Here is a 12,584-nt window from a genome sequence, read left to right as displayed (position 1 = left end):
ATACTACGGAGGATTGTGGCAGTGTAGCGTTGAAGTGTATTTGGCATGAAGATGCCAGAGAAGGAGACCGCCTCCCCTTACATGCCCGCTTAAGCACCAGCACTGTTGCCAAAACACGCACACCCACACCACCATATGCATTCCTACCTTCCCTCACTATCCCTTTCTGAACACCCATTACGCCCTGCCCTCTCCCTCTGACCCACTGTGTATGTGTAAGGCCACTGAAAAATGTTTTGTCTGACCCGTCCCCTCTCTGTATTTCTGTATCGAGCATCCTGGAGGTGTGAGAGGAGGAAAGGTGGGAAAAGACTGAAATCTGAATGAATGTGATGTTTGAAAAGCTACCAGCCCTCCCCTCCCCACTCCCACTCTAGCCTTTTTTTATGTCTTAGTAAAAGGGATACATGTGAAAATTGCTTGAAATGCTATCATCAATCCAGCACCATCCTATCTATAGATTGATATATGAAGTGAAAAAAAAAAAAAAATCTATTATGACATCCACTTATTATAGCTCTTATTGTTGAATTGTGTGTTACTTACCCCCTCCCCCCACCCCACCCATACTATTAAGATCTAGACTATTCCAGCTCAGCCTTGAATGGACTCTGTAGCACTTTTTTTGTCTGTTATTTATTTTAGCTTTGCTGTGGTTCAGTTCACAACCATCCCTGATGTTTTCATCACCCTCTGCTGCCCTGATGTGTCAGCAAAGCTACTGAATAGTTTTCCAGCTGAAGACTGCAGAGAGACAAGCAGAGGGCACTGATGATGGATCATTTTTCCCTGCTTCTTTCTCACCCAGACCATCTGGAAGCAAACAGCTAGTCTTGTGAACATTAGTAGTTGCATGCTTATCAACAAAGCCAGCGCTCCCCCCAGGCACCAACACCAATATATGGCGTGGCTCCACCCCACCACACCCCCCCAACGCCGCCATTACTTTTCTGGTAATATGATTTTAGTGGAAAAACTTCAATAAAACTTTCAGAACATTTATGTCATTATGACTCTTTTTTTCACGTCTGTGTGTTTAAGTTAAAGCAAAAAGAAAACAATCTTACCTCGAACAGCCACTTCTAGCTCATCTGAAGCTTTTATATCACATGATGTTCATCAGCACATCAGCAGTCCTCATGGAAATATTCAAAATGTGTTTTAATGTTCATATCTATGTTTTCATTATTGTGTAATCACCTGAAAATGAAAATCGTTGTTTTTTGTTACCTTAGAATGAGATGGTTTTATGTGCAGATGGAGAACTTAGTAGCATCTAGTGTAGTGGCAGATTGCACCTCCCTTGCCTCACCCTCCCCTTCCAAGTGAAGAAACATGGTGGTTCAACATGTAAGGTGACCTCTGTAGATAAGAACGGCTCATTCTCAGGTAATGAAAACATAATGATTCTTATATTCAGGTGATTATACACTGATGAAAACATGAATATTATATAATATAAATATAAAATAAACATATATAAAAATAGATCCTCCTAAATGTTACACACTGGACCTTTAAACAATGAATTTGACCTACTTACTGATTAATTAGAACATAAAGTGTTGCTCGAACTATCCTGTAGGTTCATCCAACAACTTCTCATCATCTTAAGCCAACTATCACAAACAAGTGTTCAGTATTTCATTTTATTTATTTATTAATGAAGTTAAGTTTAAAAGTTTAGGGTTACTTGTGACAGTTTAAATGTTATTACAGTTCATCTGTTGGATATTTTTTGAGCTTATTTCACTATTTTTAGACGTTTAAATGTGATTACTTTCAGTAGACATTTCTCCATTATTCCTCTCGGTGTGTTAAAGTCTTTAAAACCTAATTTATACTTAAATGTGGGGGGTAATGCATCTATTGAAGTGTTATTTAATAGTTCCGCGAATATAAATTTAGTTAAATAAAATGGTAAATAAAATAGAAGTATACGAACCATCCTGGGACAGATATTTGAGTCATTTTCTATACCGTCCTCCATACCGTCTGTCACCGTGGTCTGAAGGTCATGTCCCACCTTTGGATTGGGCAGAAAGTTTGACGTGTGGAGGCGGTCCGACCCCCCCGGTGAGCTGAGCAGGACCCTGAGGACTGAGAGCAGGCACCGGACAGACCACCGGAGGGCTCTGATACGCAGATACGATGAAGCCTCTGTGGAGCCTGCTGTACTGCGCCTCACTGCTGCTGTCTGATGCTCGGGCCACATACCACCTCAGTGCGGGGGACCCTCAGCTCATAGCCGCACAGAGCTACGCACAGACCAGGAACAATGGCCGACCCCCGACCAGGACCCTGAATCCAGCAAGTAAGTTTGACAGAAACTAAAAAAATAGTTACTTTTTATGAAACTTACAGTTTCAGTGTAAAAACGCCACTGATGGACTGCATTTGCTCAAATGCTACAAGTACAGTTTGAGGTCATTTATACTTACACATCACTACATTTCAGTGAGAAATATTGTAGTTTTTACTCCACAAATTATCTCTCTCTATATATATTGTATTTATTATTATTTGTTATTATAAAATGTATTGCTATAAATTACTTTCTATGTGACAAGGATCTGTAGTTGTTAGCAGTTCTAATAAAAGAGATATTTCCACTATAAACTATATAACAGTTTGAGGTTCAAGTGTTCAAAATGTCACAAAAATATAAATATCAAAAAATTAATAACCTAGATTGAGAACCCACCGGCCTAAACTAGCTAACAGAATATAAAGTAGTTAAAACTAAGCTTTGAGGGCCATTTCTCTGCAGAATGAGTACTTTGATACATTAAGTACATTTTGCATTTAAGGAAGACTTTGCATGCAGGACTTTTAGTTGTAATGGAGTATTTCTACATTGTCTTATTTTTACTTAGCTCTGAATACTTCCTCTACCACTAAAAAACACTATAATAAGTAAATGCATTCAAAATTTTACTAAAACTACAAACATGTCATCAATAAAGTAAAAAGCACTTTTTTATGCAGAAAAATAACCCTAACAGTGTTTATTGTTATACAGTAAATCAGATTATTGGATTATTTGCAGTATTCATAAATGGCCTGTTAATGTCGTAGATGGAGATCACATTAACTTTGAGGCCATTGTTGTTTCTGTGTGTAAAATATTATTTAACTAGTAAATATAATCAATGTAGTGGAGTAAAAAGTACATTTCCCTCTCAAAAGTAGAAGTATATATATATATAAATTGGAAGAGCTAAAGTAAAGAACCATCACACTGTACTTGAGTAAATGTACTTTTAAATTACATTTGCACTGTTTTATAGCCACATTAGAACTTTTGTATCTCTGTTTACATAAAAATGCTAATTATTTAGTAATGTTAGTCATTTTTTTCTTGCAGATTACATTTTAAAAGAGTTATTTTTGTAAATTTAAAATTAGACCTGGCCTACTAAGACTAGATATTTCAACTTAAAGTATAATCTAATCTAAGTATAACGACAGGATTTTCCGTTTTTCTCAAGCACATCATGCATGAAATCTGAAATTCTTGTCTGGGTGTTTCACAAGCTTTATGCAGGATAATCCCAGCTTGTTGCAAACAACCCAGGGTTGCTGAACTTACACTCATGCTTCAACTAATAATTTGTCTGTGCTCCCAAGAAAGAAAACAAGTTGTTGTATATTCCACTACAACGTACTTTAACAAGTGTCAACTTACACAACTTTCCTGTTTACCTACTTTCAACCTACTAATGTTCTGTATCACTTTTCCTTTCTGGTGGCGCTGTAGTTCACAGAAGTGATTACACGTATAGAGGAGGGTATCACTACCACTACCAGCCACCAAGGATCCCTCCACCGGTAGTGTATCGACCTTTTCCTCTATCTCCTCCGGTGACTTACCACAGACCCTCAGTCCCCATGCCGCCCTATCACCACAGATTCAAAGGGCCAGTGGCACCACACGTGCACCACATATACAAAGGTCTGTCTCCACCAGTAGCTCACCACCCCCACCAAAGGCTCAAAGGCCCCTTCCCTTACAAACTGAAAGGTCCATGCCCAACAAAGTCAGACCCAACAGTACCAACAACACCCGTGGTACACCTCCCTACCCTTCCACCTCTACCACAGCCAACCACAGTGCAGCCAACTTGGCCAGCGGCCACGGTGGCGCCGGTGACAACCAGCATGCCAGTGGTGGTGACCACTGTGGCGCCGGTGGAGACCACAGCTCCCGTGACGCTACCGGTCAGTACGCAAAGCGGCTTCATCACCACCGTCAGTGCTGTGGAGACAGGTAGAATATTGCCTATAGTCAGGTTTGCTTTTCCAACCCAACCAATGCTCCTCAATGCTTTCCAGGTCAGTTCTGTTTGTAATAGAAATATGCAAACGCCACTTAAAGCATTTATTCTTTTATTTAAAGGAATAAATCGACATTTTGTGAGAAACGCTTATTCTCTTTATTGCTGAGAGTGAGGTGAGGAAATTGACACCACTTTAAAATCTGTCTGTTGAATATAAAGTTACAGCAAGCAGACTGTTAGCTTAGCTTTAGCATAAAGACTGGAAACAGGGGGAAACAGCTAGCCTGGCTCTGTCCAAAGGTACAAAATCCACATAACAATAACCACTAGAACTCACTAATTTACACTTAATCTAGAAAGTCATCATTTGGAGGTCCTGTTTTGTTGTGTTATATGTAATTGTTGTAAATTATCGATGTGGGGTTCTTATTTAAGTAGGTGATACTATGTACCAGGTCTCTTTATCGCTAATCTAAGTGAAACCTTCTGCTGACTTTAGCTTAATATTTACTGTACGGACATAAGAGTGGTATGGTTCTTTTCATCGAACTCTCTGCAAGTAACCGAATAAGAGTGTTTCCCAAAATGTCAAACTATTCCTTTAAAGCAGATGTCATTGTATTTACAAGTGATATAACTTGTTGGTGGCAATATATTTTAGTGGTAGAAGACAAAATAAGTAGCTTTCTAAATAGACTGAAATGTTATTTAACTTCATTATTCATCCTGAATTTATGAAAACAAATAGGAGTATTTTTGCTGTGAAGAAGCAGAGTGTATCTGATGCTGCAGAAATATAATTTAGTATATATGATTTGACAGGCAGGGCTCCTAACACCGTCTCCCTCTTCAGGTGTGGTGTCACTTTCTATATGTGGGCATCAAGCATCCTTTTCATTCAGGGAAATGAGATAAAAGGATATGAAATGTCTCTGTTGGGCCTTTGAAATGCTGAAATGATACAGTATGAATGATGGCATGCTATATCATTTCACCAGAACCACAACCTTTTATTTTTACCACTGCAGTGATGCACAACAGTTTCCTTTTGTTACCATGGGAACGAGTATTGTACATCCATAAGTGTCCTGTGTTTTGTTCTCGATTGTTAACTGTATCACTCTCACGGTGACAGTTTAACCGACAAACTTGACTGTTTCTCTGAGTATCACATGGACTTAATCCCGCCATGGTTTGGTTGATCACCAGAGACAGACTCTCAGTGCAGGAGCCGTCCCCTGGACCTGGTCTTCATCATTGACAGCTCTCGCAGCGTGCGTCCTGGTGAGTTTGAGAAGGTGAAAATATTCTTGGCTGACATGGTCGACACGTTGGACGTGGGCACGGATGCCACCAGAGTGGCTGTGGTCAACTACGCCAGCACGGTCAAGATCGAGTTCCTGCTCAAAGACCACTTCAACAAACCCGACTTGAAGAAAGCTATCACCCGCATCGAGCCCTTGGCGGCTGGCACCATGACCGGCCTCGCCATCAAGACCGCAGTGAACGAGGCCTTCACCGAGCAGTCTGGATCCAGGCCTCGCTCCAGGAAAATCTCCAAGGTGGCCATCATCGTGACAGACGGGAGACCTCAGGACCAGGTGGAGGAAGTGTCTGCTGCAGCTCGGGCCTCAGGAATCGAGATCTACGCTGTCGGCGTGGACCGCGCTGATATGCGCTCCCTGCAGCAGATGGCCAGCATCCCTCTGGATGACCACGTCTTCTATGTGGAGACCTATGGTGTTATTGAGAAGCTCACCTCCAAGTTCAGGGAGACCCTGTGCGGTAGGACAGAGAAGCCTGGGAGACCCTTTTCCCACCATTAACCCTGGTTCTAGTTCCTCAGTAAGGGGCACCTACAGTCTACAGGGGGTTTTGTGGCAGATTGTGGATCATTTACTGTGTTATTGATGAATTTTAAACTCTGAAATCATAAGGGGAAAATACAAGACCAGATGCTCTCAACCCCCACATGGACTGCAGATGTCGGCACTAGAACCTGCTTGTAGTCGCAAAGTTAAACCGGTGTAAAGTCTTGGGGCCATGCAGCCCTAAACTTTCAGCCTTTATTTATATAGTGATCATTTTTTATTTGTATTAAAATAATCATTAGGTTGATTACTTTAAAGGTGTTAAATGATTTTAATGTACAGCAGAAACTCACTTTTTCAAACCAATCTGGCAACCAAGGCATCCAAACTAATGCAATAATGATAACTTAAATATGGACATGTTTAGTCTTTATATGGCTTGATTCAGTCATAAGACAACCTGCACATACAGTAATACACTTGTCTACATGCATATGACTCCCAGAAAGCTGCTTTGCTGCTGGTGATATGTGTTAAAATTTCAATAATCTAAAGCAATTTGCTGATCTGAATTACAGAATTTTACAGAATTAGCTGCCCACGATTTTGACAAATGAGGTTCTGCTGCAAACTTGTTAATTTGTCCACGAACTGTCATTGCTGTTGTACTTCAGGGTTCTGTGATTTTACCTGTTGTCCAACACACAGTGAACCTAAGCAGTTCGCAAATGACCTTGGCTGAAATGTGGTGAAGGTGTAAGTATGGACCGAGTTTTCCACCGCAAGTCACATGTGGTCAAGTATAAACTAAGAAAAGCTGGCAAATATAATTTTTTGAACTTAAAATGTATCACAAACTGAATCAAAAATAGCCGTAGCAGTAAAAACTGTTTATTTTCTTTCTTTTTGATAACATATATCCTCCATTAGAAAGAGATTCTGATAACCATGAACTAGTTTAGTTGATTATTGCACTAACTTACCTTTCCTACCTACTTATAGTATACTGTATGCTTGCACATGAAACTGTATCCATGCTGCCATCTTGACAGCGCCATCCCTTAATCCTGGCTCATTCTAGGTCTGGACCCCTGTGCCATGGGACATGACTGCGAACACATATGTGTCAACACCAATGCCTCCTATTACTGCAAGTGCCGGAATGGTTATATCTTGAATGCCGACAAGAAAACATGCTCCCTGAAACGTAAGGAGATACTGAATGGATTCCTGCAGCAAATGTGACTTTTTGCTGTGATAAAGTGCTAAAATGATATGTGTAAAAGCCTTAAAAGCAATGTGTAGAGCTTCACAACATCACAACCAACTGGTGCATAATTCCCGACTCTGTAATTCACGGTTGGCTGTAGCATTTGTTGGACAATTATCAGATAATATTATAGAATTGAGTCCCTATAATTGCTTTATTGTTGTGGCAGAATAGCAATGGTGAATTAATATTGTAGTATTTGGTAGTATTTATCTTTAAATGTGTCTATTTGTTCATTTTGGCAACCTAGTTGGAAAAGGTAGCATGGCTGGTATTTTGTGTGCTTTTTCCCTCTCTACATGTTCTGTTACACTGGTGTGAAATTTTCTTGCTCGCAGAAGAGGTGAAGGTGGAGGTGGTGCAGGTGGATCCCTGTAAATGTGAAGCCAGACTGGCTTTCCAAAAGCAGACGCAGGCCGCCATTCAGCAGCTGACAGCCAAGCATATCCTTCCTGTTGTTCCAGATGGAAGACATTTTATTATAAACACTCTCTGCAGCACATTTCACTGAGGTGAAAGCTGCTTATTTCTACCTGCTGCTGTATTGTTTAACAGTGTGTCTTGTATATGTTTAAGAGAGCATTACGACCACCATCTCTCGTTCTGTTTTCATCCTCTGATTGTTCACGTGAAAGAGTTTCCTTGACTGGTCTCACTAGCCGACGTGTCTGGGCGAATAGAGCGTCTGGAGAACATGGTGGGCCGTGTTTAAAGCTGGACACAGTCGTTGGTATTAACTGCTTCTTTTTCATACAGGGATTTATAGTAAAAGCGCTCCTACCCGCCACACAATTTCACCTTTTGATTATTTACTTTCTGCAGAGACGACCAGCTGGTTTCCTGTCATCCACCCTCCTTTAACTACTGTATGGATTTCAACCGCACATCGAGGGAAGCTGTGATTCATAAACCGATGTCCTTCCAGTTACTGACCGCTGTGTAACAATATAGTTGATCTGGGATTTTTATACATTTTAAATTCAATGTTTTGAAACTGCTGTAAAAGTTTTTGTCTAAACACTTAGATGAACATAGTGGGATGTATAATAACCAAAGAAAAGAAGTATTATTTTTCTCCTGTTCTGTATTATGAATGTTTTATGTCCTGTTTGTACAAAGTTACATATTGTATATAGTCGTTTTTATAAAAAATGAATTGGATTTACTTAAATTGACTTTATGCTCTGAAGCATTGAACAATTAAAATATTTCCTAAATTAGATATTTTATGCATATATTCTTTATTATGGCTGTTAAAATAGTTTAACTATCAAAAGTTTTATTGTTACAAGTGTATTATGTGAATGATAAATGTTTCATCCTCTGTGTCTGTGAATGTTATAAGATGACATAAAAGAATCATAAATGTTACCAAGCAGACAAAATAAACAATTAAATAACAGCAAAGGAGTTTGTTGCGAAATATTTTTTTATTTTTGAGTTCTTAACCAGAAGGTGGTAATTATAATATTGTGTGTGAAATAACACTGAACATACTGTTGTCAAGTGAAGTCAAATTAAAATATAAATACAGTAATTTAAATTATTTTATATTATACGCATGCATTGTGCAAAGCAATTTGAAAGAGCATGGGAATGGCGGAGTTTGCCACAAACAGTGAAAGCTAGAGACGTAATGACATGATGTACATACATTGAATGGCTGTTGCTTAAAAGGTTCTGACCATAAATAGTAAAAACATGCAGCTTAGTTTTATGAAAATCTTAACAACTCTAACTTTAAAGTTTGTCTTATTGACTCCTAACGAACATTTTCTTGAGGAAGAAAACATTATTTTTGACTTATGATAAGATCTGATCATTCAGATCAATTTCTCTTAATAAATTCCCTTAAAAATATTATTATAATAAATCCCACAATGTAAATCTTTATGAAACCTTGTGACCAAATGAAGGTAAAGTTTCAGTCTGTACTAAGGTATTTGGGAGAATCGAAATCTAAAATATGGATCTGGATACAAAAGAGGCATTATATCAGACTCTCATATAACTGTAAGTTTCAATATGTATTTCTGTGTCAATATAGAAAGATAAACAGGGTGGTAGAGCTCTGACATTTCTATTAACAATGTGTTATAATTTCCTCCAGCAGTCAAACCACTTTGATATCTGAGGTCAAGTAACGATCACTTCCTAACCCCAAAACCCTTCTTACTCAAAAACACACATTTAAATCACAAATCATTGCAAAATAAAGCTGCAGTAAAGTGTAAAAATGTACCCACGACTGAGCACAGCTACTCATTTTAACACCTTGAATACATCCCCATCTGTTTTGTTATCACCATCATGTCTTTTTTTACACCTTCAGCATTGCCAACAAAAAAAAAAACAACACACAGGGGTCATCGTGTTACCTCTGGAATGAGCTTATTTGTCTGAAACAGCCCTGACAACAGAGCGTCTCTGTCTGCTCGGTCTGTGCGAGGCAGAGAGTCAACACGCCAACGTTTACCTCTAGTCTGGTTTGGATCCTCTCCCTCCTTCCTTTAACCAGACAGCTGTTTTATGTTTGTTTGCTATTTCAGATGCTTTCATGGTTACCACACACACAGGCGGTCAGAGAGGTGAGCCCACCAGTGGTTCAGTGGAGGAAGATGAATGGGACTCGCACACGTCTGAGAAGTGGAAAAGACACATAACGTTTGGTGCAAACGCATTCGTGTTCAGAAGGTTTTAGAATGAAGTTTTTCAACATGATCCCAGAAGAGTTTTAACGGTTTGACATGATTCATTGATAACTGTGGTCTAATGGGGGACATTTGAAATGTTTTTATATAACATTCTCCTCACAAATGTCTTTACTAAGCTGAGTGAAGGACTGATTAAAATAACATGTTGTATGTGGTTGTACAAAAAAGGGAATAGCAGGATAGCAGACTTTGTTTTAAAGCAAAAGATTGACAATTTGGGGAATACATTTAATGGCTTTCTTGCCGAGAGTTAGTTGTGCAGATTGATACCACTCTCATGTCTGTACGGCAAATACGAATGCACGGCCAGCAGCCAGTTAGCTTAGCTTAGCATAAAGACTGGAAACAGGAGGAAACAGCTAGCCTCTGTCCAAAGGTATATAAATATGCTTACTAACACCTCTAAAGCTCACTAATTAAGTTATATCTTGTTTCTTTCAAAGCGTAAAAAATGTGCCTTTTCATTTCACTCTCTGCAATAAAGTGTAAAAATGTCAAACTATTCCTTTTATTGATCTTTCTCTAGCAGTCTGAAACATTAGAACAGGAATTCACAAACTTGCCCCCTTTTGCCAGATGTCTTTAAAAAGTCATAAACAATACTACATACAATAAGATTTCAGTGGTCCATTAAAAATATCTCTCAAAACTAGACTGAATACCCATTATTGTGAACTAATACTAAGACAGAAGATAGTTAATATATTACTAAAGTCCTCAGTATAAGAAAAGGGACAACTAGAATTCAATAAAATAGTCCAGTATTATAAATACTATAAATAGCAAATATTTAAAAATAAAAATAAGCTCTTTTATTGAAATAGTACTTCAATCACCAGCTCTGCTGCAGAATAAAATGTGGTTGAAAGCTAGTAAGTGCACCTTGAGGGGTGTTCTTTTGTCAAAGCCTTTTTATGAGCATCTTTATCAGTATTTTATTTGCATTTTATCTTCTGCGTGAACCAAACTGAAACAGATTGTACATCCGGACGCTCTGACGGCAGTGAACTGTGGTGATGTGTGCAGTGCCGTGGTGCCGTGGGCCTGTCAGGGAAGAGGAAGCCCCTGGATGTTTTGTTGGTGTGTGATTGATGTCTGTCCCGGTTCTGCCAGACCAAAGTGGACTTTGATACTTTGTGTTAATTCTCTCAGCAAACAGCAACATTTAGGGTGCAAGAAGGAGAGCCAACTTCCCCCCAGGCTGCTGGACATAACAATCTTTGCTTCAGGTGTACAGGTTGCCAAAACAAACCTTTTAAGACTTTCCGTAGCTTTTTAAGGATTTATAAGCGGCCTCAAATAAACCATACACATGCATAGAAAAACACTTGAGTCTTATATTAGTTATTTAATGAATTCTGAGAGACTTTCTCATCTTTTATTCAGTTTGTGACTTCCTGGGTGTTCTGGGATGCAGAACCCTCTTGAATGATGTGACCTACAACTATTCCCAGGTTGTATGTTATTGTCATTTTCTCAGAAGTGTCAACAACCAGTGGACTACATCTTCTTCCTCTGGGTCAAACTGGTCTCCGTTTGATCTGTTTTGAACTCTCGTCCACATAGTCTGGAGATAAATGGGCCGCATGAGGGAAGTGCACGGCCATCGGGTGACCTCTACTTCCTTAAGGTGTCATTTTTCAACAGTTGACTTCTTCACCTTGGAGATTGTCTGGGAATTTCTCACCAGTTTGCTTATGGGTTGGCTCCTTGTTGTGTATTTACTGCAGCGAGCGTCCACATCGTCCTGAGACCGGTGTGACAGGTGTGTGAGTCTTTGACAGTCACATCCTTTTCTTTAAAATAAAAAACACCCTCATTGCGACATTATTAGGATAATATAATTCCACGCAGTAAGCCACTGGATTTTCTGTTAAAATATTTACATATAATTTAAGCTTTTTTTAAATTGCACATACATCACTTCCACTAATGACTTCACTGACTTGTTTTAATGAGAAGTCTGCCACCTGCTGTTACAAACTTTATAGGTTATACACTTATGGTTGGGTGATTTCAATCATCACATATTATTTTAATTAGAACTAATATGGGACATAATCAACCTTTTACTAGCTTTTTCATCTGATAAAGTTAAAAATGAAATGAAATATGAATGAAAATAAAATTAAGAATTAAAAGATATATATTGTAGTAGTTTATTAGGCTCAAAGGAAATGTCTATGCTTAAGATGCTCACTATATAAAGTAAAATAATTATATACATAGTATATATGTTTAGATACACAGTAAAACATACAAACAAAATAAAAGTAATATAATATATAAGTACAAACAATACGAAGTGTATAATAAAACCACACAGTCCTGGTTATTATGTTATAAATAAAATAAAAAATAATGAATTAAAATGTAGAACAAGGTGCATCTGTGTTACTATTCAACAAATGTTAAAAATAACATTATATAAAAAGTCAAATCAAAGTTAAATAAGTATAAGTATTTTAATTGCAATTGACAAATATGTGTTATCGCCATCACTGTTTAT

General features: G+C 38.4%; 2 protein-coding genes across 3 annotated transcripts in view; both read left to right on the top strand.

Moving 5' to 3' along the window:
- Nucleotides 1–476, top strand: part of laptm4a (lysosomal protein transmembrane 4 alpha) — a gene marked incomplete in the record, with an annotated part of 6,841 nt that extends 6,365 nt beyond the window's left edge. Inside the window, 1 exon segment of the mRNA XM_035678929.1 lies at nt 118–476.
- A 1,675-nt stretch (nt 477–2,151) lies between these two features.
- Nucleotides 2,152–8,073, top strand: matn3a (matrilin 3a). Of its 2 annotated transcripts, XM_035679016.1 has the most exons (5): nt 2,152–2,314; nt 5,490–6,065; nt 7,173–7,298; nt 7,703–7,804; nt 8,018–8,073. In XM_035679016.1, exons 1-5 carry the CDS (start codon nt 2,152–2,154, stop codon nt 8,071–8,073), a joined length of 1,023 nt encoding a protein of 340 aa, XP_035534909.1. The 2 variants fall into 2 exon arrangements, with proteins under 2 accessions (XP_035534909.1, XP_035534910.1); XM_035679017.1 differs by lacking the exon at nt 7,173–7,298.
- The last annotated feature ends 4,511 nt before the right edge of the window (nt 8,074–12,584 follow it).

The sequence above is a fragment of the Morone saxatilis genome, unplaced genomic scaffold, assembly GCF_004916995.1.
Source record: "Morone saxatilis isolate NCDOM2014 unplaced genomic scaffold, NCSU_SB_2.0 Contig7, whole genome shotgun sequence".
NCBI classification, from domain to species: Eukaryota; Metazoa; Chordata; class Actinopteri; family Moronidae; genus Morone; species Morone saxatilis.
Note: the sequence above shows the minus strand (reverse complement) of the source record. Positions and strands in the feature narration are given on the sequence as shown.